This window comes from Astatotilapia calliptera, chromosome 15, assembly GCF_964374335.1.
Source record: "Astatotilapia calliptera chromosome 15, fAstCal68.1, whole genome shotgun sequence".
In the NCBI taxonomy this organism is placed as follows: Eukaryota; Metazoa; Chordata; class Actinopteri; order Cichliformes; family Cichlidae; genus Astatotilapia; species Astatotilapia calliptera.
The window spans coordinates 15446323-15474231 of record NC_137436.1 but is presented as its reverse complement, the minus strand read 5'-3'; the positions used below and the strand labels follow the sequence as shown (position 1 = coordinate 15474231).

The following is a 27909-nucleotide window of genomic DNA, read 5'->3' as shown; positions in this document are numbered from 1 at the left end:
TTAGCTCTTGCTGCTCATGGAGTTATCATTCAGATAGAATTTTTGCTAGATAAGCTCAGCAGCTGTTTATAAAGCTGTTATATGAAACAGGATTGCTTTTCATGGAAAATGCAGCTATCTTTACAACCTATAGCTTAATTAACTTATTTAACAGTCACCCAAGCTCTGTTTAAAAGATCAAATGCTTTCTAGCACACGTTAATTCTGAGCCCGGTTCGTATAATCTATAAAAAATGTTTGGTAACCAACATAACTCTGGTTCTCTGAGAACCGAGTGAGGTATCTTACTGTGGGAAGTAAAACGGGGTCTGCTGGATTCTGCTGTGACTAGCTGCTGTCTGGTAACACGTGACTCTGTGGGAATTTGAAAAAGGTTGCATAGCAGCTAAATAAATCTGGTTTGTTCTTCGTTCTACATGTCTGGGTTTAAAATGCATCTTGAGGGTTCTCAAAGGACCACTTAGTGACATCACAGTAGCTGCATCCATCTTTGATATACAGTCCATGATTTTTTTGAACGTTAGTAGCAGCCAGTGAACATAGACAGAAATACACAAGAAGAAGAAAAATTGTGTACAATTTGATTCACAATATGTGCATGTAGAGGGGAAACTCGCTTGGAAAGAACGTTTTCGATGGTTCCTACATTGTTCAAAGCACTTTTCAAGGTTTCTTTGGTTAAGTACTTCCACTTTTTTATATTCAGGTTTTCCGCAAATTGTCTAATTTATTCTTAACGTTTAAGCCAAAATGACATACAGATATTAAAACTGGTATGAACACAGTAGTGACAGCTACTGAGCTTGAATGTCAGCAAGCTGCAGACATTGACTGAACTCTTGAAAAAGCTGGTAAGTAGATCTTGAATGTTTTTGTCAAGGTCAAGAGAAAACTCTAATGCTTTATGGTTGGTTCAGTTCCTAAAGCACCTCTAAATCTGATTGTAAATACTAATTGTAAATGTAATTCAACCCAAGCCCCAAATCAGATTGTGTACTTGGTTCTCACTGGGAGAGAAGTACAAGGACATACACTTCCAGCAACACATATGCATGCTCACACAAACAAACAAAGGCCGCCCCTAGCCCATTTTTCCCTTCTGCTCAGCCCTACTGTTCGTCTCCCACAGCTCAGTTGTATTTGTCATGCCCTGACTCAAACATTTAATGCTTATAGACTTGTACAGGAATAGGAATACTGGACAAAACCAAGAGTTCATCATATTATTTCTTTTTAATATAGAGAGGAATATGTTTTCTTAAAATCTTTATTTTTTGCATCTTCCACAATTAAAATCTGATTATTAGTAAATGTGATGTTGTGTAAAATGATTATGTTGTGTAAACAGCGCACACACACTTCAATGACCGGTTTCAGTGTCACAGCATCATAAGTGTCTGTGTTTCTCTGTATGTTTTGTGTTTGCTTCTATGTGTTTTATATGTTTATGTGTGAGTGTGTTTATGGAGACAGCAGGTTGTGGTTTTTTATGCTTGGATGCTAACAGTATTATTTAGCAGGTTTCACTGCAGTTTTATGCACTTGCTCTGGGCTTGCTTTAATGGGATACTTGAACATGTCGTCTATATGTATTCCCATTTTTTTTTCCCCTGGCATTGTCTCGTTGTGGCTATTTAACTGAACATTTGCACAATTCTTTGTGAAAAGACTGTTTTAACTGATCTCTCCTGCAGGTTTTTAAAATGCCAAATGGTGTCAAGTCTCTCTTTCTGTCTCTCTATTCTCTCTCTCTCACCTCATCTGTCAGTGTCGCGTCTCCGTGTGTCTCCCGGACAGCAGGCAGGTGCCATGGGAATAGATGAGTGGGGTTGCCATGGGAACAGAGGGATGGGATGTTAGCAAAGGAGGGAGGGCGGGTGCATAGATGGGTCATGCAACTGAGGAAGCAGCCATGAACAGTGCTCTCTCTTTCTGCTGTGCTGTGTTTGGGTGTACATGGAGTGGTGAAAGGTCAGACAGGCAATAAATCATTGCAAGTAATTTCTAACAGGCTTGTTAGATATGTAGATATTTAAAGATATTTGCAAGTATAAATAAGCAGCAAGATGTGAGGCAGTGAGAAGTTAGTCATGACATGGTGTAGTGAGTAAGGATTCTGTTAAATCTATTTGGTGAAAATGAATCTTGAAAATATTCATCCTCCCAAGAGGCCACTGAGCAAGGCACTGTAGGTCTGAGGTTAATAACTTTGAGAAGATGGTATGTGAATATCAGTTCTTTGGTGAAACACACTTCCTTGTCTCTGGGTTTTATTATTTTGTGTGTAAATATGAACACACTAGCGCTAAACTTAGAAATACAGTTTCTGATTCTCCTCTTTCTTTCGCTGACCCTAGAAAAGTTCCTAATGTTTTATCATTGCTTTATCATTCTTTTTTAACCTAAAAGGGCCCATAACTTACAAAATGAGTATTATGCTGTTATGAATAAAACTGAAAAACAATGATTGAAGCCGTAAGTCCATTAGGGAAATTGTTTTTCACTGTATTAAATCAGATGAGAGGGAGGGTAATTTACTTTGCTTTTCAGATATGCTTCAGATACGCTTATCACTTATGCACGGTCTATAGGTGTAATCCACACTTTACTCAGTTTTGTTGCGTTCCTCTCCAGATTTCCTCTTGCTCTGGTCCACAGCTTGTAGTGATCGCAGCCTATCCCGCTGATCACATTTAGAGAGCCAAGGTGTTTTTGACCTCGACTGAGCCACAGAGTGTGGAGCTGTAAATAATTGGACAGTGGGGAGCTTTAATGCTGCTGTTGGCTCCACTAATGCATCGAGGTAGCCCTCACCCCATTCCTTTCCCGCAACACCCAAGCACACGTGTGTCTCCACCTTTCTTTGCGAATGACCCCATTTGAGTTATCGCCAGCTTGTCATGATCACATTCCGGCCATATTACTCAGGGTTTGTGTGTACTGTGCATGCCTGGGAATGTGTGTTTTTGTGAATGGCAGATAACAGGCAGTTAATGGCTTTTCTAGGTACAGCTTTTAGCTTGTTTAGATTCTGACATGAGCTTTTACCCAGCGACAAGCTGCCATATGTTCTTTGAAATTCCCACATTGCAAGCGGCTGCTGACAGTATGTACACACTGTCCCTAGAGCCACAGCCAGAATGGCTCTGTTCACTGATGCATTTCATGTGCCACTGTGGGCTGTGTTAGTTTGTTAGCTAGGTCTTGTTGGCAAGGCTGTGTGGTTGCTTTAAGAAGAAAAGGTATGAAGTAGGTCTTAATCTTGTCACTGCCCGAGCTGCTGCTGCGTTTTCTGTACATGCCAATCCGACACCTCAGCTCACAGAGCGAAACAGAAGCAAAAGGGCCACTTATTTTTTGCCAAATAGAAACGTGTATAAATCCACAGAGGTGGTGTGTTAGCACTTTAAGTTCAGGTCACATTTGTCAAGTTATGACACTATGCATGCAGTCTTATTTGTTTTTAAGGGGACAGCAAATGTGTTTGCAATAATGAAGTCACTTTTAAATGTGCACATCAACACCGTGTGTGTGAGTTTGGATCCTGCACGTATGGATTCGCTGCTAAGTATAAAGTCTGTGCGTAAGTGCAGCGTGTGGAACGAACTGATGGTCAGACCTGTGTGTCTGCTGCAGCACGGCAACTTGGAATGCACACAAACACTGCATGTAATAAATTTTGACTCACATCCTCCAGACAGAAGGTGTCTCTCACACTCCCCACACAGCATACAGCCCAGGAGCAACTTTACAAACCATTCATGTAACCAGATTTCTGTCTCTGTCATACAGTTTCTTAGTTGCGCACACACGGAAAGATGCCACATGCACATGCACAAGATGTACGGAGAGTAGTTGTACCCTTCCACTCTTGTGAGCATTTAGTACAGTTACGTAATGGTGAGTTTGGATTAATGAACCATATGGGAGATAGGGCTTTGATTCAGAGGATGGCTGACAATGTGTGTGTGTGTGTGTGTGTGTGTGTGTGTGTGTGTGTGTGTGTGTGTGTGTGTGTGTGTGTGTGTGTGTGTGTGTGTGTGTGTGTGTGTGTGTGTGTTTTGCCAGTGTTTTCTGGGGTTGTGTCTCCTGTTCTTATTCTCACTTAAGTGGTTAGTTAGTTAGGCTTTTTATGTTCATTTGTATAAAGTTTGGGAGGTTTTTTTCTTGCTGTTATTTTGGTTTTTGTAAAGACATAGTCTCTTAAAATCCCTGGAGCTGTTGCTGTAACAAGTTGATATGTAAGTAGATTCTCTGTGTTTTATGCAGCAGTCACAGCAGGTTTCATTTCTGCATGAACATTTGGCTGAACTCAAAGTGTCTGAAATCATTTTTGTTTGATTTCTGGGTAGCATCACATTTGCTGCCAATATTGACTGGAAGCAATATCTGAAGCAATATCTAATGTAACCTTGATAATCCAGTATAATACTCCTCTCACTGATTCATCAGTCATCCAATAAAAGCGCTAAAATTCCCCAGTAAGGAAAGTATGAAGTGGTTAATGAGTATTTACTTCGTGGCTGCTCTTACTCTCATTTATTGATTACCTATCGGTAGATTGAGTTGAGTTGAGTTGTTCAAAACTCAGCACCAAAAACGAGGACGTAATATTTCATTTACATTGTGAGGTTGTTTTCTTGTTGGTAAAAGACTTTTATAATCACTGCCGTCTTTTGGCGCTATTGCCAGTAGTTCTTTATGGAATTGAATATTTTAGTATTGAATTAAAGTTTCACCTCCTTTTTAAAATAATACTCCTGCCTTAGAGTGGCTGCTGCCCTTACTGTACATCTACACTCCCCTTTCCATCAGACCTTTCGCCTTGATCGCCACGCATTTTCCAGAGCCAATATTATTTACCGTCAATATATTGTATACTGTTCCAAACATCCCATCAGCTTGTCAGATTTGAGCATTTATTTTGATTAAAATATTCAATGCTCTCACTTTCAGATGGTGCCTTTGCACAGGTGCTGGCTGAGCACCTAGAGGACACTGCCTCATTCCACCCTGGTCCTATAGCATTTTTTTTTTATTAGTGGTTTGATGTATGGCTTTGGAGCCAAAGCCAGGGCTTATGGAAATCACGTCCTCCTCTGCAATGTAGGACATGAGTCACTTTGCATCCCAAACCACTTCGGTAACCTTCACCGTGGATATTTGACATTCAGCTGACTGCTGCAGACCAACAGGGAATATTAATGTACACACGAATGCAATCAATTTAATTACAGTAAATTTAATTACCAGTTAACTGTTAGTTTGCCAATTGATTGGGGAAAATGGGAAAGCATCTTCATCGAAGATTCAGAGAGGCAAATTTATGAAAGAAATAATGGGTCATTCAAACCAACACGAGCCTTCTGCTCAACCTTCTCCAATTTGCATAAAAGCTTTATGGTGCAAAGTTTATACATATAAAATTATTGGTGTGAAATTTCAGCTTCATATATTAAATAATTTTCATGATCACAAAAACAAAAGAAATTACATTTTCATTCAACTTTCTTGTTGTATTGAGCAAATATGACAAGTTTTACAACAAAAATAAAATTCTCAGAGTGTCTGTCAAAATAGAGTAAAAGTATGGATTTTCCAGACTCTAACTATAGCTCAGAAAATAATATAGTTAAATATGTGAGTAATATTCATTTTCAAGACCTGGGTCATTCGATTTTTACACCGTTTCCGCTCCATTATCTCTGATTTGTCCATAGCTGTCATTATCGTACCATCTAGAACAGTGTTATATTCAGATTATACCATCTATCAATATTTTTGTTTTTGTGGTACAACACAACTCGTCATATTAGCTTAAAATAGCACGAAATTTAAATGAAAGTGGGTTGGGTTTTTTTTTTTCATTTTTGTGTCCTAAAAATTTCATGTTAAAAAGTATTCGACGTGCTTTATTTTACAGTATGAGATTTTATGAGAAATCCAACTATATATCATTCAGATATTGTCACTAGTTGTCTTTTGCTGTGTTAGTGTGTACTGTAATAGGGAACTTTGCAGGAGTGCTGGATGTTTTTTGGTTTGTTTGTTTTTTCATATTTTAACTAGCCAATATTCAGACTTTTTTATGTATCTAAATCACAGATTCTGATTCATTTTGAAGCTAAGAAAGACCAGTGAAAATTTCAGCCTTTTATATTTAAGAGTTTTTGAGATATGCGTGTTCAAACATTGCAGCAGATTTCAGTGTGGGGAAAAAAAGAAGCCTGAAAGTGGGGTCGACGTGCCATTTTTATATATATATATATATATATATATAAGTATATATACTTTTTCTCTTGAAAAGTATTTGATATATGAAACTAAAATGATGGTCGAGCAGAAAATGTTCTAAAAATGAGCTGATTTGGGTTGGAATGAGTCTAATATTTATAAATTCATGTTTGATTAAAATTTTAAAATGACACATTTCTTATTTTTCTGACTTAATCATCAGCTGTTTGTTTGTTGCACTCATCTGAATTTTCCACACCTTTTTCCTTTTAGTGTAACTACTCTGATTTTGTTCTATTTTTGGGTAGCTCGGCTTTCAACAGTCTTGATAATCTGTCCCTTGCAAGAGTTTGACAGATGTCAAAATGCACGTTTTAACGTGATGTATAACATGAGCATGAAAAAAAGAATGCACATGCAGTTTGGCCTGGGCCTAGTCTGTACTCAGATCACAACATCATCACTTGCAAATATGTAGTGACAGAGGATCACTGACAAACTGAAGTGATCTGTCAGCAGGACATGAATGATTTATGCCCTGGCTGTATGCGAATGCCCCATTATAGTGTCAGCTCAGCTGGCTCTATGCGTGACAGATCAATGATCTGTAAGCTTGTATGGCAGATTTCTCCTTCTGTAACCCTGAACAGGAGATATGACTCTTGACTGTCCAAAGGTAAGAGTTTGTGGTACAGTGTGGGTATGCAGGTGTTTCTCTGTGTGTCATCTACACTCAGTTTGGTACTGTGAAGATGAAGCCAGGTGTGTGTGTGCCTGGTTTTAGACCTTTAGCAGCAATAAGTTGAAGTAATTGTTTTCTGTGTGACTTTATCAGTCTCTCACATAATCTTGGCCCACTCTTCTTTACAACCTTGCTTTAGTTCATTCAGGTTTGTGCGTATTAGCTTATGCACAGCTCTGTTAAAGTCCTCATTTCAGTTGGTTTAGGGTCTGGACTTTGAGTGGGTCGTTGCAAAAACTTTATTCTGTACTTTTTCAGCCATTCTGCTGTTGATGTGCTGGTGCTGCCAATTTCACCCAGGTTTTAGCTGTTGAACAGATGGCCTCATATTGACTGTAGAATACGTTGGTATACAGAGGGGTTCATGCTCGACTCAATAAGTGCAAGGTGCCCAGTTCATCTGGCTGGAAAATGAGCCCAAACCACCATCCGCCGCTAATGTGCTGGATAGTCTCGTGGTTTGTTCAGATGCAATTTTGCAAAACTAAGCTGTGCTGGCATGTTTTTTGTTGTTGTTGTTGTTGTTGTTGTTTTTTTTTGGGGGGGGGGGTGTTTATTTGCTTGTTTGTTTTTTTGAGAGAAGCATCTTTCTCCCAAAAACCCTTGCAAACAAGCCATAGTTGATCAGTCTTTTTCTAATTATGCCGTCATAGACTTTAACATTTAACAAGCTAACCAAGGCCTGTAGAGTCTGATATGTAGCCTTGGATTGTTTGTTTGGGGTTGTTTTTGCATTTTTCTGAGCATTGCACAGTCTGACATTGACTTCAAGTGCATTTTGTTAGCAGCTTCTGACTTCTGCTTAACACCTTAATAACATATTGAAGCAGTAAAGCAATGCTTAGTACTCTACATGAGTGCAGAGAATCCTACATTATGAAAACATCTGTACCAGGCTGTAAGTGTGCTTCATTTTCTGTGCTGCAAAACTGAGCATTTTTAAAAAATGAGAATCTGTGTGTTTGTTGACGTTACAATGGGAGTCTCCTTCAAGTTGCACTGCAGTTTTTCGCATTTCTGCCTCGGCTTCATTTTTTATTTCCCAGATATTGCCATTCGGTCATTAGCGCCTTTATCCAGTTCACGCAGTTACAAGATTCATTAAAAGGGTAATGTCAAAGAAAGTAAGAAAGAAAAAGCATAACTGAAAATGGCCTCAGTTCATTTTAATGTATGACAGCTTAGAACAGAACGTGATTAAAACTGAAAGTAAAAGTGAAGTAAAAAAGTTAAAAATTCAGTTAAAGCCAGTTAAATGCGTATGGCTGTAGTTTTGTTTCAGATGAGGATAATATGCTGAGCATGCAGTTTGGTGACCTGTGACCTTTAAGTGAAGAGTTAGGATCAATAACGGTGCCACATAGATTAGAGATGGTATTAAAAACTGCCATTCACAAATCCCATTTTCAGTGTGGCCTGTGGTGCTGCCCTGCGTGCAGCCTCGACTCTTTTATGGAAGTGGTTAATGCATGTGCAGCACGTCAAACCAGGACAGATTTTCCAATGGAGATGGTAAAGTACAGTACATTGTTATGAAGATCCTAATCAAACTTAATTGATAAAAGCACACATAGTACAGGTAAAATGTATTGATTGCTTTAATGCTCTTTTCTTTTACTCTACTATTTACTGTATGCTGCAGTGGGCGAGAGTGTTACGAGATACTTTACTGTTGGAGCGAAGGCGCAGTGTGACGTTCCGGCGCTTCTTTACAGCTCGCATCGTCGTTCTTTTAAGGTTTATTCCCCTGCACAAGTGATAGATAGGATTTTTTATATGCCTTTGTGTTCTGCTGAAAGTTTTATTATGTTTGATTTAACTTGACAGTAGTGACCGCTTGTGTGTCTGCTGGTGTGTGTGTGTGTGTGTATGTGTCTTCGGCAAAGCGGCAATAGTGCTAGATATGTGTTATTGTCCTCCTCCATTGCAGTAAGGCTCATAAATGTGACTCCTCGTCTTCTGGCCTGCTGGAGGTGTGGAGGATTTATGATGGAGTGAGTGAGAAAGTAAGAAAGGCGAAAGGAGAGAGAAGGAGAGAAGAAAAGAGTGGGAGGGCGTGAAAGGGATAGATAGCTAATAACTTCGAGAGGACAGGGGACTGGGAGAGAGTAGGAGGTGGCGAAAGGGTGATGGAAGGAAATTAAAATGCACACAGAGTGAACAGTAAGGACAGTTCAGCTATTTTGGCCTGTGTCTTTTTGTCAGTCTTTATTCATCTGTCCATCCCAGAGGTTGAGTCCGGTAGCTCACCTCGTCTTAGCCTCAGCATTCTCCCCTCCCCCGGTTCACTCATCTCAAATCAGTGTGAATGTGACAGAAGGAGGCAGAATAAAGTTGAAAGATGCAAGAAAGAAAGATGATCGTGAAGAGGAGAAAGTCACATCTGTCACTTTCCCTCAACGGAAAGGCTCATGGGAAATACACACTCCCGCACACATAAACACGCACACACACAGACCTCAGTCATGCATGTACAATTTAGGACAGCACACATCACCGTATGTGCAGCTATATGCCCTCCTCCTCACTCTCCTCCTCCTCATTGTCTCTCTGGCTGTTGCATTTCCTCGCCACTCTCTCTGTCTTCTGCATCCTTCCTGCTCCTGCCTTCCCTTCTTATCGCGTTTTCTCTCTCTCACTCTCTTGCTCACCCTTCCTCACTCACCCTCTCACAGTTAGCGAGTGTGTAAAAGTGTGTGTTCGTGTGTGCATGTGCTGGGGAGCTCATTCTGTTTCGACTCCAGGCAGAAGATGGTAAGTAATGTCTTTCCTCCTGCATATCTGAGAGTGTTTACAGGTTTTGAGTGTGGAGGGTTGTGTGTGCGGAGGTCGCTTGTGTCCATGTTTAATAAGTGAAGGATTTTGTATTATTAGCTGAGTGGGCATGGGGGGTGGATATATTGCGTGTGCAGCGTTGTGTTTTGCAAATGTTATTTGTGCATGTGTGCTGCTGTTGATGAGGAAGCTGACGCCTGAAGGAGGTACAGTGTCAGGCCATGGATTAGTTAGGAGGTAGGAGGGTGAGTAATGTAGGATACTGTTGACTAGCTTAAACTAGCGGTGGGCTGCAGAGTGTGGATAAAGAGTAAGGGACTTATGTGCCTCATGTTTTGGTGGTGGTGTTACTGTCGTGTTGGACGGTGGCAGTTACATAAAAAGACAAAGAAAGGATGATGAGTATGAGTAAGCGACACAATATCTCATAGGGCTCTGCACTCCAGCAGTCAGTCAGTCACTTAAGAAGTAGATGACACTCCATCCACATTTCCCTTCCTCCCTCAGCTGCTGCTTTTATCCAAAGCACCTTACAATTTATGCAGAACAGGAATCAGAAAGCCCATGATGCCGATGCCTTTACTGTTATTCCTTGTCCCTGGAGTTATCATGTGCTTCCTTCCAGGCAATAACAGAGCAGCTTAGCTGGAGCACTACTGTAAATGGAAATGAGGGCAATATGGATGAAGAAGTGTGGAAGCAGCGCCTTCAGAAATCCATGATGGCTTTATACAGTTGACAAGGAGAAGCAGCAAGATACTGATGTAACTGTGGAGAATGATGCCACTAATAGCTAAATGTCAGGTACGGCAAAAATAATGGCTATTATGGAGGCTATGCTTTGTAGAGCCTGTGAGAACCTGTGGATAAAATAGAGCTCTGCCTCTTTGTGCTTGTTTGGACTAAGAGATGACCAAAAGAAAACCACACACAGCTTACATTAGGAAAAAAATGAATCCAGAAAATTGCATTTTGTTAAAAGATAAGTTGGACATTTTAAGCTTTTTGGCTTTCTTGCTTATAGATATGTTTTAAATTGATTGTTGGTGTATTTTTAGGTTGTCTAATAGTCGTTTGGTCACCAAAGGGTTGGGGCCAAACGTAAAGGGCTGTTGTTACCATAAAGAAATGATAGTTGTATATTGCTGAAGCAAAGAAACCACATTTCTTGAAATATTGAAAATTTTAAGTGACAGAATCCGTCATCCCTGTTTCCTTTTCAAATGAGTCCTTTACAAGACTGCTTTAGAAGTGTCTGTGTATTGAAACCAGACAAAACAATACTGGCTGCTGCACTGGATTTTCAGATTTATTGTTTTTATTTTAGAAAATACGCGAAAAAAGCTGGTTCACTTTGGAGACACTAAAATATTCACATCATACTGACAGTTTTTTGCTTTTGAGAAATGAGACCCTTAGACTCTTTGTCTACTCTTTCTCCCTTTTATAAACCTGCTTAATCCGGTCTTTATGTAGCCTTAAGGAAAGCAGAAACATGGATGTCAGAGTGTTCAGAAGAGACACAACAGCATTCAGTAAATGGATGAAAAAGGTAGACTGATGTTATTTAGCTGTGAGGAGTGACTGCGCTGCAAAATGTCAGGTACAGAAGAGAAGGATGGCTGAGAAAGCTTAAAGGGAACCGACTGTATTGTAATAAGTGTGAGTGTTGAAAAGACCAGATGAAAGTAGCTATGGCCAAGAGGAAAGTGCTCTTTGTCTCTGATTAATGTACACACAGTTGGCCCTCCCTGCCTTTATTTGGCTCCAGGAACCCATTGACCATTTGGGTCAAACTGCTGTAGGCTTTAAATCAAAATAAGTCGAATGTGCTTGTTCATGTGTGGAAAGAGCATGTGCGCACACGGTGGATTTTCCACTTTTGTTATCGAGATTATTAGATATTCAGGAGCGTATATTTTATATGTCAGCGTCATCCATTTAAAATATCATGTCTTCTACGCACATGCAGCGCAGACACGCATCTGCATGTGTGAAGTTTGCGTGCACCGTGTGCGATATTATATTTGTCTCGAGTTACTCACGCCCACTGACTCAGAGCGTTTGCCTTTAGGGCAGTCGAGGGAGAATAGAAAGCGTACAAGTGCAGTGAACAGCGGGACAGAACAAGAGCAGGAAGAGAAGACAGAAAGACAGACAGGAAAGGCATTAAGAAGAGTGGATGAGTTGTCTGACCAGCTGTACTGAGTGTGTTCCATCACCATGTGGGCTGGGAATGTGAAGCGGGGAAGACTGGTAAGCGATATAACACAGGCCTGTCAAATCAGCTGTGCTAATGCCACGCTCTCTGAAAATTCACTCAGTAGCTCATTAATTTCTAACATATGTAGACATGGCCATAGGAGCGCTGTGATGAATGACCGGGACAAGATAAAGATGCACACAGCGCATGCTCCGGGTCAGCCTGGCTACTAGTTGTTTGGCTTTTCCAGTGTGGACTCTTAGCCAATATTAGTTATTCTTGAGGGAGCTGTTGGAGAGCAGAGTTTGTTTTTTTGTTTTTCTTTAGTAACTCTGTTTTGAAACTGTAAGCAAAAAACTTGAAATTACTTTAAAGCAGTGACAGCAGGAAAGTTTAATTTGACAAGTAAAGAAAGCAGCTCATCATAAACCTGCACAATCAGCTGGTGATATCATTCAAAAAATGTTTACTTCAACCAAACTAAATCTATAATTCAGCTCACGTATGTGTAATCTAATCCCAGAAACTCTAAGTGTGTTACATTTTCTCTTCTTTCTTCTTCTTTTACTTTCATACTTTGAACTGTAAGTAAATTATAGACTGCATTTTAAAAAAAAAAGGTATCCAGCATGATGATGTCACCCATTAGTTTCTAGACTTCTGCTTGAGCTGTGAGTTATGAGGTAAACAGATTAGCAAGGTGCATCTGCTAGACCTAAATTAAATAACACATTCACACTCTTAGAAATAGAGCACAGAATGTTTGGATGGCCGCATTACTTTTAGACAATTGCATTAAAATGATGCAAAATCCAAAGGTCCAAAAAGGATCCAAAAGGCACCAACACTACAAACACAGTTATGAGGTTAAGAGGTACTCAGTGCATTGCAGTGCCGATGTATCAGTTAAAATATATGAACATGAAACAGCACTGATTGGGTGGCATTCTGATGCATGAATATTATTACTGTCCCTATTAATATGTTTGGAAATATTTGATGTTAACATTGTCTTTCACCTTGTTTTTCTATTAATACTAGTCATGCTAGCTTCACATTTACCTTTGTTGCAGAGATGAGGGAACCATTAACCCCAGCGAATATCACTGTGTGTAATATGAAGCACAGTGGGACATTTATTAACCCCATTTTCACATAGATGATTTTAAATGCATGTCTCCAAATCTGACCAAATAGCAACACAGAAATTTGTGAACTAGCTGCCCATTGATGGCTTTATTTAAAGTGCTGTGTATGATGGTTTCTGAAGAAATTAGTTTGCGTTTCACTATTAAAATTTTCCAAACAGAGGCTGTGCTGTAAAAAAAATTGATGAAAAGAAATTGTGTAAACAACGTTTTAATATAATATACTAGATTATTTTTTTTGTCTTCAGCGAGTGCAAAGACACATTGTTATTTGTCAAAAATTATTACCTAAGAGGTGTTATGATCATTGTTACATTTTGATTTTTGCACACGTGTGATGTGGTTTGTGAAGTGTTTTTGTATCTGAGAACAGTGTTAACATTTGGCTGATATCTCTGGGCCAAGAGTAATATCTTATCTTACAAGTCATTCCATCTCAAATGAGCTTGTTTGACAAAAATCTTTGAGCTTTAAAATTTGGACGTAGGTAATTATATCTGTAACATTTCATTTATCATGTATCAAATACTTTTCTAGATGTTTTACCACTGCAAATTTTGTTGTAAATACAAATAAATATAGCAAAACAACTGACAAGTAAAAAAAAAAAAAAAAAAAAAGAGTAAAGAAAAAGGAGTTGGTAGCTCATTTCATGAGAGTAGCCGATTTGTTGTGTCCACATGATGTGATTGACACAATACGAGTAAGGATCAATCAAGAGATCGGCATGCTGCCTGGAACAAATGCTGCAAGAGAAGTAAACTATATGAAAATGCTACATTGTTGCGTTTTTAATGTCTGTTAGTATATTTTGACGTTAACCTTACAATCATGTAATAAAGTAGAGTATACGTTTTTTTTTTATTGTAGTGCAATATATCTATATAATATTCAGAAATTGTCACTAGCTGTTTTTGGCAATATGATTCAATTTTATGGTAAGAAAGGCCAGTCCAAAGTTTAGACTTTTATCTTTAATAGATGTGAGATTTGTGCCTCAGATTTGTGTGATAAAGCATGAAAGCTGAAAAAATCTATCTTAAAATGTATTTGATGTATGAAGATAAAATTTAGTAGAAATCATTATTGGTCGATGGATGGATACCATAAAATTTTGAAGCAAATCAGAGATGGTCGAGCAGAAAGCCTTCGATGATTTGAGATGGAAAGAACCTAAAATAACAGTCTAATGACAACCTGACAGTATTATACTGGAAAGTCTTTATTTTATAAAACACCTTAATTTATTTCATAGAAAAAAATTGTAGATCACAAGAGTTTAATTGCAAAGTAACATTCTGATGTTTGGAGATCTATCTGCTAGCATTGTGTTGCTGTACTTTAACAGGGAACTTTCTCACATCTTGTGGATGATTATGTAACCCAGTTTCATTACAAAACACTGTCATATTCTTGAGACCAACCCTCCATCACCACAATAAACTCAAAAAACAGCCCTCATCTAACAGTCTACACAACTGCTATCATATACATATAATTAGATTTTAATAGAACATGGTAGACTAAAATTCTGGGTTCGAAAAAAGAGAATCGATGTATTCAGTCTATGGTAGTGAATTGAGCCCTACCTCACCGCTACAGTATTTAGGAAAACCTTGTGTAGTTTACTTCTGAGTTTCAATTTGTAACCTCCTATGGTTTCCTGCCAGTGTCCATTATCTGAGCTGTGAGCCACATGAGGGCAACTGCTGTGAATGTAGAGCATTTCAATTAGGAAGGATGAGATGCTCATCTCCTTCACAGTGCTGCTTTACAAAGGCTATTTATTATATAATCTGAAATGTTACTGATTCATGAGGAAAAGTCAGGAACTGTCTAATGACTTTGCTAATAATTCATACTGAGCTTTGCTTTCATGTTAGGCATTATTTGGGGACTAGATGTAATACTTCTAAATGGGTTTCCCAGTGATATGTCATAGCTGGAAGGCTCTTCGACCAGAAACAAACAGCCGACCCAGATGGCTGCGTTTATGTGCAGTTTTTGTTTGGGATATTTTGGCAAACTAGCACATGAATGAAAGGCTGTAGAGCAGTTGTCATAGACACAGGGATTGGCTTTCCGACTAGCACATGATCATCTTAATAAATCAAATTAATCTGATCTCTGAAATCTGATGAATCTAATGATTCAGTGTCTCTAAAGTAAGATAAACTGGATAGTCTACGAGCACCGTCCTGAAATATCACCCTAAAATAGGCTGAGACATAACTTCCTTCTAGCTTCATTAGGGGAGTTAATAAAAAATTTCATGTGCCTTTTGGCGAAGGGATTGTTATTAAAGTGTTGTACCACAGCTTGAATAAAAATACACCAATCATGGGTGACCCCAGTGGAGCAGTAACAGGTGATACCTGGGGATGGTAGAAATAAATTACACTGCCTCATTTATTCCCCATGTGCTTTTGGCTTACGGAGTCCTTTTAACAGTATGTCACATGTGATGTGAAACTGCAGTTGGAGGCATGTTGGATCCGTGACTGACATCTGTCTTGACTGTAGAACTGACATTTTTACTGTGTTGTGGTCAGGTTTGCATTCTTTTTCAGTTCAAATGGCACCTCTGGTGAATTCAGTTCTTCTACTACATGTGACGTAAAACCTTGTGTTCGAGTAGTGTATAGTCAACAGCAAATGAGTGTGTTATACATGCCCTATATCACACTGATATTTGCTTTTACACAAAGTGCCCTGGTCTAGGATGGTGACATACAAAATGATGGGATAATCTAGTTTTGCAACCATTTATTTGAACACATTTTCATCCCTGGTGTTGCAGAGACATGCGAAAGGTGTCCTCTGGCATTAGTGTGGCCATGTTAGGAGTGGCGTTTTAAATCTTTGAGTTTTGCAATTTATTTATTTTTTTCAGTCGCTAATTCATTTTCTTCACATGTGCTTTTTTACTATTGCTTTCACCCTCTGCTTGGTGAAAAACAGGAAATCATTATCAGCATTTATAATAGCCAGTTGATGAGAAATGTAAAAGAACAATGGAGATGGTAGAAACACTCTTTAACTGAATATGACATTATTAAATAATGCTATTTAAAAAACAATATTTTTTAAATAGCATTGTCATATTCTCTTAGCAAGGATTGGGGAAATCTGTTTATGTTTTGTGTCTAAAAAGAAGATATATTGGATTTTCAAATGTCTGTATCAGTAATGATTTTAAAATTGTTCAGTTAGACTTAATTTGACAGACTGGGAGTGAGAAACCTGCCTGGGTATTCTTATAACATGCCCCAATGCTGAAGGACACCCTGTGTTTATCTGTGGTGCAAGTGGAACTTGGTGTTTCACAGATATGCATGGATGGATCTGCCACCGTGGGAATGGAAATAGGTTGGTCATTCAGATTTCTGGAAAGGGCTTAGCAGAAAGTAGCGAGAGCTTTGTGGATACATGTGGATTCTCTCTGGTCAATTTTAAAAACGTGGCAATTCTGGAAAATGCATTGAGAGGCTAAGAAAATGTTACATTAATGTGTGATTTATTTATTTTTTTGTTCCTGTGAAACCTGTTCTCCTATTGTTCTGATGGGGAATGAATCCCCATGTAACTCCTACCTGCTGTCCTGACCTGTCCTGTCTTGTCCTTCATGCCCTTGGCTGCCATGGCCTACCTGAGACAGTCACACAGAGAGCTGTCATGCAGATGTCCTCCTGAAAGACAGAGGGCGCTGTCCGCTCCACCCGCCAGTCTCTGTGTGCCTCTGTGCCCCGCTCAACCCGGCTTTGGCTCTGTTAAACCTCTTCTCTTCTCCCCTCCTCTCTCTCGCGGCACCAGGCGCGGCTCCCCTCCTGTTCATCCACCCTAAGCATTGCTGAGGTACTCCTGCATGTGTTCTAAAGCATCGTTACGGTCATCATGGTGGCATCAGTTCCTACTCCTTCCCTCTCCAACAGCACCTCTAATTTCCTGCCTGGCATGACTGCTTCCTGCCTCCTTTCCTTTCCCTTGTGTGTATGCTGACTTGCCTGCTACACTCCTGCTGTCTCTCTGTGTTTTTTGACACACAACCCACAATCCTTTGTTTTTCTCCCTGTGTTTTTGTGCGTATTTGAGTCTTGTAGTGAAATGTTGTCTGATTCTCATACACATACTGTATCTAACCCTTTGCCTGGTTTCCATGCACACACAGCCTCCAGAATAAACAAACGTCCATCACTTGGCATATTACTCAAACGCGTTTCAACCTCACAAGTGAAGTTGAAAGTTGCTTGAATTATGTATTTGAATGAAAGTGATACTGGTTGCACAAACAAAGTATGTTTCTCTCCCTCTGTGTATACACTTCAGTTCTTTTTAAAGCGCCTCGCTGACACACATTCATCAGCGCGTAAAAGAGAAAAGGCCCGGTAAATATAAGCTTCGCAGCTTTGCTGTGCTTGGCACACTGGTCATGGCCCCAAGTGACTCTGATCAGTGAGTGATAAAGACATGACCTCTGTGCAGGGCGTCAAATGGTGCTGGCGCTGTCCACTGTGATATTGAAGCCCATTGATTAACTGTAATTGCACAGTAATGAAACTACAGATTTTGAATACGTGTTTAAAGATAAATTATCTAGCGAGCTAATGCACATTTCAATTTCAATTTTTTTTTTCAGCACTAATGCATTAGAGGTAACTTTTTATCTTCAGTTTTATTTTGAAATGCAAAATCGGACATTAACTCAAAAGTAATTGTTGCCTATTTAGTGTGCTATGTATGCCATTAGTCTTAATCTTGCTTTAGACTTAGGCTGATCTTGTCATGTACTGGAATGGGATGCATATAAGTAACAAGGTACTGCAGTACAGAAATGCCCAATGTGCAGTATATTTGAGGTAATTTAGAAATTTTTGCAGTGCTCCCAGCACAGGCCTACTCAGGTACTTTCCGTATCATTTAAAGTTGTATTTATGTGTAATTTCATATTTTTGGTGGCCATCTTAATCTCATCTTAAAAAATAAGATATATATGTCTTTTTATTTTATTGATTTTAATAGAACTTATGGTCTCAGGGTATAAAATTTAAATAATTACGCACTTAGAGGCATGTTTTCTAATATTTATTTGTAACTAAATGAGTTAAGGAATAAAAATAACTAATTAAATTAATAAAGCTTAATCTCTTTTTTTAAATGTACATCATTAAAACAAAACAAAGACACCGAGCGCGGCGTTGAGTAGGGCCAAGGGTCAAGCACTCGCTTGGGTTCACTTCTTTAACATTCACGTTAGTTCAAAAATGTATTTATGCTAGCAGAGCTCACCTGGAACTGTTGTCAGATCCACTGAACTGATTTTGTTTCTCATCCGTCATTCCTTATGTTGAGTTTTTTGGCAGTTTTCCAGTGACTTGTTTGCCACTTTTTTTTTTTTTTAATTTAAATTTGTCTGACTGCCGAATGTATATCATTCAATGGCTTATTTCTGGCGTGTGTGTGTGTGTGTGTGTGTGTGTGTGTGTGTGTGTGTGTGTGTGTGTGTGTGTGTGTGTGTGTGTGTGTGTGTGTGTATTTGTTGCATTAGTATGCTAAATTAGCAGACTGTGTGTGCAGCTGTGTTTAAAACACTAGTATCTGATGTGTTGCAACAGTCCGAGTGGGAGTGTATGCCTGTCGTCTGTACGTGTGTGTGTATACGCATGCGTGTGTATGTTATGAAGGTGAGTGACTATCCTGTGGCTTCCCCCAGGCCTCACGGAGAGAATTCAGGGCTCACCTGGATGAGGTCATCACGCTCAAGTCAAGGTACTCTACCTTGGACCAGGTAAACCCGCTAACCTTCTAGCAACTTCTTCTCTACCGGCATGCAGGCCACTGGCATCCCACTGAGCACCTAACCACACTAGTGACATGCACAAGCATTCACGTACACAGACAGGAAGGCTGATGGAGGGACAGAGAGGCGCACGCTGTATTTTAGATTGCAATGGGCTTCACTTTGCTATAGCATGTACCTGCAGCACTGGAGCAGGTGAGAACTTGGCACTACTTTAGTAATAGACAGTATCTAACTGCTTATGTTAAGTTGAGAGACGGAGATATGAAACATCTAAATGCAAGAGATCACTGCAGGGTGAGACTGTTCCCGCCATCTCAATTGGTCAGCCTAAAACTTAACAAACTAACTTTTAAGTGTTTAAGTCTGCCGGTTTGCTCCAAACTGAATTGCATATAAAGTAGATTACTTGGAAATTACTTGCAAATAAGTAGAAAGCTTAATATTACCAGCTGCAAATGCAAAGGCCAGTCTATATTCTCTGCATGACCTGTGTGGACACAAATCAAATCATGTATAGCAGGTGTAAAAGGGATCTTGTTTAATGAACACAAACACACATAGGACACGTCCACATGTTGCGTATTTCTACAGCAGAGGTGTCTGTTGCCTGAGCCATGCAGAGCTAGGTTCAGATTTAGAAGTGCAGTGGTGATACACATGGGCAAAAAGACAAAATGAAGTGTTTTCCAAAGTCAGATGTATTTGGACACTGATTTCCATCTGATTTTAGTCTATAAGTTGTCCTGTGTACCACCATCTTCAATAGTTTGCAACATTTCTTCTCCATGCCTCAATCTCAAGAACTCCACCAGCACTCATTCTCTTCCATTCATCCCCCCATCTGGTCATTTGTCAGGTTTGATGTGTGTGTCAGTGCCTGGTTTCTGCACAGGATGCAACGTATTTGTGTGTTTGTGCCTGATATGGATATGCCAGTGTGCTGCTGGATTCACAGAGGGATCACTGAACAGTAACTGACCTCCCCACGGGAAGCCATGAGTGCACTCTCCAGGAGGTTGAAGCCATCGCTCTGGATTGCCACAGTAGCATTTCCCCCTGCCCTCTACTACTCTGTCTCTATCATCCTGGCATTTTGTCCTCTGCTCCATCCCTCTCTCACTCCGTCACAAGGGGTGAGGCGGTTGAAGCCAGTTTACAGCAAGCCTCCATGCCCTGTCACAGCCTTCTCCTCCTTGCAGAGGATGTATTAATCTTCCCCTTTTTGCATAATTTGTCTGACAGCTCCTTTGTTTTTGTGCTGAGCTCAGCACCGCGGCAGTTGCATCCCATCATTTCCTGGAACATCTCCTTAGCCGGCTAGTTATTGGCCCCATCGATTTTTCCCCGGGCGGCTCACAGATGCCGGGCCACGTGTCTCGCTGACCTGGCCGTGTTCGCTATTCTGTGTCCGTACACAGAACCGTCACCTGCTCCCCAGCCCATTGATCTTCCGGGCAGATCTCCATGACAACCCGTTGTCAGGCTGTTTCCGCGGTGACGGCAAGGTTGCCGTTTAGAGCGCTTAGTGTTTCTGGCACGAAAGCCGGTGGTTTTTCCATTTGCGTGTGTGTCTGCATTCCCTGCAACATGCCTAATGCTTCGTTGCAAACACTCACACATGAATGTGAAAACTGCCTGCTTTTTATTTCCTTTATTTTTGCTTATCCAGGGAGTTTTGAAACTGTTGTTCTTGCGTGTATGATGTGTGCCTGTTAAAATTTGCATCCCTCATACAAGCCCATTCTCTTCTCTCACTTGGTCGGTCTCTCACCAGTAACAGGGGATTGCAGCGAAGGGTAGATTAGAAATGAGTGCGAGAATGTTTGACAGTCTGCTTTTATGCCTTTCCTCTAAACGTCCAAAACATCCCAGTCTGCCTTTGTACTCATTCTCCATGTATCCTCCTCGCCTCTAACACATCCCCCTGTAGCTTTTTTCCCGTGTTCATCTCCATATGCAAACTGTCTTTCCCCTTGGCTCTCTGATGGTATGATCTTTTCTTCTGAGCTATTTTTTGCCATACTGAGGTTTTGTTTTCAACCTGTGTCAGCATTAGTGTCATCACTCCACATTGCATTGAGGTTTTTCCGCTATGTGCTAGCTAATGGTGACCGTATATTGCTGCAAGACAGACTAATGATCCATTACTACACGACAGAGTGTGAAACTGGGTTAGGTAGAAGAAGAAAACTTGATCTTTGTGGTTTATCTGTGTGTTTAAGGAGACCAGTTAGGCAGTAAGATTTTGATGTAATTGTTATGCTTTTTTTTTATTTTTTTTTTTTTTAGATGTCCTAGTCCTAGTGTTCTTGGAATGGCACACCTTGTACAAAAAATGCCCTAGCTGTCAGTCGCTAGTTTTCATATGTGCTTTTCAATGTCTGCAAGTTTGATCTGTGCCTTGCTGTAGCTGTAATTAGCCCCCTTAATCCCCACCTTTGTCCTTTTTTGTTTTTTCATGCCTGCCTCTCTCTGTTTCTTTCTGTTTCTATCCCTGTCTCTATCACTCTCTCGCTTGCTCTCTCTCTTATATTTAGGGTTATATAAAAGAAATATAAGGGCTTTCGAGCTTCAGCACAAATTTGCTAGCATGAGCTGTTGCCATCATGGCATCCGCTGAAAAAAGCTTGTACCAACTAAGAGAAAGTGGTAAAATTGTAAATATGATGAGGCATTTTAAATCCAGAAATCAGATTCTTAAGCACTAATGTCAACAATTACAGTTGTTGTGTTACTGCTAGTCCTCAAAATATTAGGTAGTCCATCTGCGTGGTGACCTATCTGCTGCCAGCCTAAACTAAAACTTCGTTAGCATTTGCATCTGCTGAAAATTGTTCATAAATGTCAATATGGGTATACAGCTTACCAACATGGCAGTATGGGGGTTAAAATGCTGAAGGGGAAACTGGTGTTTCATTCACGTGTTCTGTCCGCCTAAACTGTGCCGTTGTACGGTTATAATCTAAGGCTATGTCCACACATGTTCAGGTATTTTTTAAGACAGGTTTTTTTTTCTTTTTTTCTTTTTAATAATAAAAATCTACGTTAAATAAAAGATGTCAGTCGCCCTCAAAGTAATAGCCTTATTATAGCAATTTATTATACAGTTGTATTTGCTAATTTTTTTTATCTTTGTTTCATTTTGACTTTTTTTGTCTTCTTTTTTCAGTTTAGTTTCCCTTAGTCTACAGAGTGAATTTTCTTTTCAGTTATTTTGTTTGAAACTGTTTAGTTTTAGTTTAGTTTTTTATTAGTTTCAGTGTTAGTTTTAGTCAGTTTAATTATTATTGTATGGAGGGCACATGTCAGAGGGAAAATTGATGACAATTAGTATGTGTATTACTACAGAAACACATAACTTTTTTAAAGCGGTTGATCCATAGTGTGTCATAGAATTGTAGACCCATTATACATGTATATTATGTATTTTGAGACTCATCAGGCAAGTTGTAATAAACTATTTTACCAGTCTAATAAACACTACAACTAAGTATATCTCTACTACATTTTTAGTTAAAAAATTAACTAAAGTTTTTTTTTTTAACTCAATTTTCGTTCATTTAGTTTAATTTGTTTTTCAAAAGTTAGTTAACTAAAATGTTTTCTCACATCTAATTTTAGCTTTTATTTTAGTGTTAGTTAATTGTGAAAACCTTGGTGGACATGGCTTCAATGGCTACATTAAATTTGCTGGACACAAAGTAGGAACACATGAGGGTTACTTATCCAAGCGGCATGCAGGAACTGTTGACATCGGGACTGGGACTAGATTGAAAGGCAGAACTGGCTCTGCTCCAGCACTGCATCAGAGGTTTACGATACAGTGTAGTAAGTCAAGCTTTCCCAGTGAAAAAGAAAAAAATCTGCTCTGTTATCATTTTTTGTAACTGAACATTTTTAAAGCATCGCGGTTTAATATGTTATTATAACTTCTGATTGTTATAGAGCGCATCCATTATTTCCGGATCAGCATAATCACAACATGAACCTCAGCGAAAGTTTTCAGGAAGCCAAAAAGCCACTAGGTGTTCATTCTTTATGGCCCTGCTTTATGCCACCTTTCTCTTTAGCTCTTTTTCCTTCTTTCTCTCCTTTCTGCTCCTCTCCCCCCAGCTCCTGCTAGGGTTGCTTGTTGTAGTGGATGCCTGTCTGTCCGTTTGTCCGTCCGTCCGTCTGTGTGTCTTGTCTGTCTGTCTGTGGTGTTCTGGTTGCTGGGACAGATGCACTGATGCCTGTGATTCGATGCTTTATCTCCACTAGCTCCAGTGTAGGTTGGAGGGGCTTAAAGATGATCGCAGGAGGACCTTCAGCTCTCGAGTAACTATCCCGCCCCCGCCCCCTCTCCTCTTTCCCCTCTTCCCCTTCTCCCCCCCTCACCCTCCTCCGAGGAGCGCGCAAAACAAATGTCCTGCTCTTTGTACCTCCCCACCCCACCCCACCCCCCTACTCGCTTGCCTAGCTATCTCTCTAGCTCTCACTCCCTCTCTTTCTCTGTCTGTTGCCACTGGTCTGTTTCTTGTACTCAATCTGTCGCTCACTCTACATCACTCTTTGTCTAGCTGTTTTCTCTGTCCGGTCTGTTAGGGTTCCTCTTTTCTCAGTCTCCCACGCACACTTTCCTGTCTCTTATTGTTCGCTTTCTCTCTTTGTTTCTCTCGCTCTTCTTCCATCTGCTCATCTTTCTCTGTTTCTGTCTCTCCGGTTAACATGCTCTGCTTTCAGTAGCTATGTCTGGTGTGCTGGATGTCTGTTAAGTAGATGCCATCAGGCCGCTCTAATGGTCTTTATTGTTTTCGTTCTTTTCTTCCTCTTTTCCCTCTTTTCTGCTATGTCTCGGCTCTGTAGTTTAGTGAAGTCTGTCTAGTTTGTGCTTCCTGTTTTTGTTTGTTTCTTTCTGGGCTGTGGGACCACGTCACGCTGATCCTCATCCTTCCACCCCCACCCTCCCTGTCTATCTGTCTACCTGTCTCCTCTATCTCTCTGCCTGTCCATCCCTCCTTCTCCACCATCCCATCCACCTTTGCCTCACCTCCCATTTACCACCTTCTCACCTTGGCTGTTTGGTGCCCAGTGGTGTCACAGTATTAGGCATTGAGGGAGGGGAGGAGAAAGAGAGGGGTGGGTGGGTGAGTAGAGAGACTTTCACCTTCACCGTGGGTGTTTTGGTTCTCCATACACAGCACACTGCCCACACCCAACTTTTATGATAACCACGGGTCATAGAAGTTACTGAGTTTCAGAGGACTTTCAGAGCCCAGAGGGATTGAAAGACATGTTAGCGCAGACAGATAATGACTGCCAGAGTACAATCAGCTATGTCAGTTGACAAATCTGAATATTAAGGTTGAAAGACAGCCAGACTAACGAGCAGGCGAGAAGACAAAGGGAGAGCCAAAACCAAAGAAGTGGACAACATTGGCACAAATCCCATACTTTCACTCCAGTGTATCCAACCGGACCTCTATTTGTGTATGTGTCTAAAGAATAATTACTTTCTGATTATGTGCCAAACTAGCTTAACAAAGTGCCTCCTGTGATTCTTCTTCCCTTATTTATCGTTCCCTAAGGCTGAGTTTCCCAAAAGCATGCTTATTACTGCAAGCCAGCATCTTCCTTTTTAAAGGTGTGCTACAACATTTTAACATAAAAGCATCAAAGCGTTGCTTGATTTCCAGAAATACAGCTAAAAGAGACAGGAGGCTAGAGCAGTAGCATGTCCATGGATCAGTGCTGCTTGGCATCACATCTCTTTTCTTTCACTAGCAGCTAGTCTTGGACTAAATTACTAAATGTAAAGCAGAATAAAGGTACTTAAAATTGGGAACAAAACTGTGTTCCAGACACACACTACATTCCTTTTGGCATGTAATGTGTTTACAGTTGAGAAGTTTCATTGTTTTAACTCAAAATGTCAGCAAACATGACAATTTTCTAAAACGTTACTGTCTTGCACAAAAGAAGGCAGGAAGTATTGACAATTGATCGTCTTCTACCATTTTCTACCACTTCTCCTGATCCGGGTGGCAGGGGGCAACAGTCTAGACAGAGATGCCCAGACTTCCCTCTCCTGGTCACTGTCTCCATCCTCCATCAGCTCTTCCTGGAGGTCGCCAAAGATTTCGCAAGCCCTTTAGGAGACATTTTTACTGACGATTGGAAGTAAAACTTGAGAATCGTCCTAAAATTGTATTTGAGAAACAGGAAGCATTTTTTGTTTTATTTTTGGTTCAGTACTGATGTTGCCATCCAAATAATTTCCAACAGGTTGATTTCCTATAGCACAAAAACAATAACCAACCATAGACTGTAAATAAAAGATCTTTGAACAGATAATTGAAATAATGAGGCAGCTCCTCTAGTTGGAAAGAAAAGTCTGATTATCCTGAAGTCCATTGGACAATTACAGAGTTTACAGACTTTCGCGTTACATTATTATTAAACACATCATCTTCTTTTTATCTTTTATATAAAGTCTGTATAACAAAGTTTGATTGAAACGGTAATGTTTAAAATTCAAATTTCTCACCCATACTGTGCGCATTTACTATGTTGTATAGAGCAGGGGCACAGCAATAGCCTCCAAAATAAACTTCAAAAATCCAGAGAGGCCACTCAAGCAGGAAGACAGAAGTCAATGGGAAATGTAAATGCAATTATTGCTAATTTTGGCAACACTGATTATACATGAGGAAGTTAAGAGTTTTATAGGAAAATTACAAGCTCCACGTGCCTTCTCTCAACCATGGACAGCACCTGAGCTCCAGCCTCAGGTTGTTTTTGGGAAACTCAGCCCAGTTTTAACCCGCTCTGCTCTCCTCCCCACCTTGCCGTAGATCACGGGTAGCGTTCAAACGCAGCATCAGCAATTTCCAGAGAAATCTGAACCCTCTTGCGCCACATCTGAACAGCCACTATCGTAACTCAGCACTACATTTCCACTACATTTGGTGTTACACTGTAGCACAGTTAAAACATCTTGTGATACAATATTGTCACTCTGTATGTTGCTGCCTTTGTCCGTATATTCTTTAAAGTGCTTTAATTATAGTGTGACATGTCAGTGCATTTATCAGTGTGACAACCACCTGTGATATGATGATGTAGTGTACCGTAAGTGATCATAATGGTCATGGGGGAGATGTAACCATCTCCCAGCAGCAGGACAAAGTGCACAGTGTAGTGTGACGCAAGCTCTTGCCAGTGCTTCTGACTGTTGTATAAACAGCTTGTCATTTCAAGCATGTGAAAAGAGCAGCTTGGTTTATCTCAAATTACCACCACCTCTGCTCTCTCTCTCTCTCTTTCCTTTTCTCTTTCCTTTTGCCCTTTCTTGTCTTTCGTTCCCAATCACCCTCTCAATCCCCAGGTGCAGTCACGATGCAGCAGCAAAGAAAATATCCTAAGATCAAGTAAGCACCAACTTTCACGTTTCACATCTGCACGTCACAGACTGTGCCCTCTAACACTCAGATAGATTTTAAGTGTGTGTGTGTGTGGCTTCTGTGTTGCATTTACATGTCCCTGTGTGTTTGTGATGTTTTGCCAGAGGTTGTTAAGCCTCATGTTAAGCATCAGAATATGCTGTGGAAGCGTAAGTGTATGTTTAAAGGAGAGAAATTGGGTCAAGGGAAATCAAAGCACGGCGTCTATTCTTCGCTGTGAGGCAGAGCGAGGCAGAGAGAGATAAAGAGAGAAAGAAAGAGAGAGCAGATTACACATTAGTTACACCTTGCTTTGTTCCTTTTACCTTTGGAATTATTAGAGAGGTATTATTAGACCAACATGGCTGCTATCGAGCACCTCTGTCATCCAGCTGCGTTTCACAGGAACAAACAAACAGGACTGTTTTTTGCCAGTCCCTCCTCATGGCATTCAAATAGCACACATATGCCTACATGCAGCAAAAATAAGTCGTCTTAATCCAGTTTTCTTACCATGGTGTGAAGACATATTAGTTGATATATCCTTTTTTTATAATGATAATTTGTGCATTTTAACTGTATGTCATGTAGACTCTGGACTTAACAGCTGAAAATCCAGAGTGCGAGGTTCTGTTTGAGATTTTAAAATTGTTGTTCAGAGTTGTTCAGTTCCCTGCTTTTAGAGCCACGTAGATGCCTGCTGCCTTGGGAGTGAATCCCAGTAGAGTTCTCACTCTTCTCCTTCCTTATCTTCCAGTCTTCCTCTTTCAAAGTGTCTAAATAAAAATAAATACTTTTTCTCTTCTTTTTTTTTAATTGTTCAAATTTAACATGGAGAATTAAACCTGATTTTGTGGATTTTATGACTACATCTGTATGTTTCACATCGTCTCAGGTCACAGTGCTGTGGACATCACCAAGGTGGCCCGGAGGCACCGTATGTCCCCCTTCCCCCTAACCTCCATGGACAAGGCCTTCATCACTGTGCTAGAGATGACTGCAGTCCTGGGCACTGAGATCATCAACTACAGGGGTGAGGAGGACAGATAGGTGGTTACCCTTTAAAGCCTGTAGCCATGCTGCTACAGAAAAGCTTCTAGTTTGTAAGTCTTTCCTTTTTTTGCATATCCAGCTCATATAGATGCTGGGATGTTGTGGTGGTACTCCTTTCCGATTGCTAAGTACACATGACAGCATTTAAACACCACCTGTTCACAACCAGACACCTCACTTAATCAGCAGTTCCTGTACGCAGGCCACGCTGTCAGTCACACAGACTCAGATTGTCTTTGCTACAAGGTCAAATGCATAACAAACAAATGACTTGCGTGTGTTGTTTGACTTCCCACAGCTTGTGAGACACTTTATACAGACAATGGATCCAATTTTTTGCTCACCTGATGCATTTGTTTGTTTATTCATTTATTAACATGTACCAGGTTGGAGTTTCGTTTTATTTCTCTGTAACCGACAGTGACATGCACGTGATTGTAGCTTTATTCCTTAGCCATAAGAGTGCTACTGTGTTTCCATCAGAGTACATTTCAGCTAAACAGAACTGAATTCTACAAAAGCAAAAATTATCA

At 40.2% G+C, this 27909-nt stretch overlaps 1 protein-coding gene across 10 annotated transcripts in view; it reads left to right on the top strand.

The window, feature by feature from the left end:
• gphnb (gephyrin b) overlaps positions 1 to 27909 on the top strand; it is a 109393-nt gene that overhangs the window by 67618 nt on the left and 13866 nt on the right. For 4 of the 10 annotated variants that reach the window (XM_026193923.2, XM_026193922.2, XM_080289453.1 and 1 more), the window contains exons 9-13: positions 16916 to 16957; positions 18813 to 18887; positions 23163 to 23219; positions 26269 to 26311; positions 27219 to 27356. In XM_026193923.2, the coding sequence (XP_026049708.1) occupies positions 16916 to 16957; positions 18813 to 18887; positions 23163 to 23219; positions 26269 to 26311; positions 27219 to 27356 (355 nt within the window). The remainder of the gene's footprint in view (positions 1 to 16915; positions 16958 to 18812; positions 18888 to 23162; positions 23220 to 26268; positions 26312 to 27218; positions 27357 to 27909) is intronic. The other 6 variants (XM_026193929.2, XM_026193928.2, XM_026193924.2 and 3 more) reach the window with 5 other exon arrangements.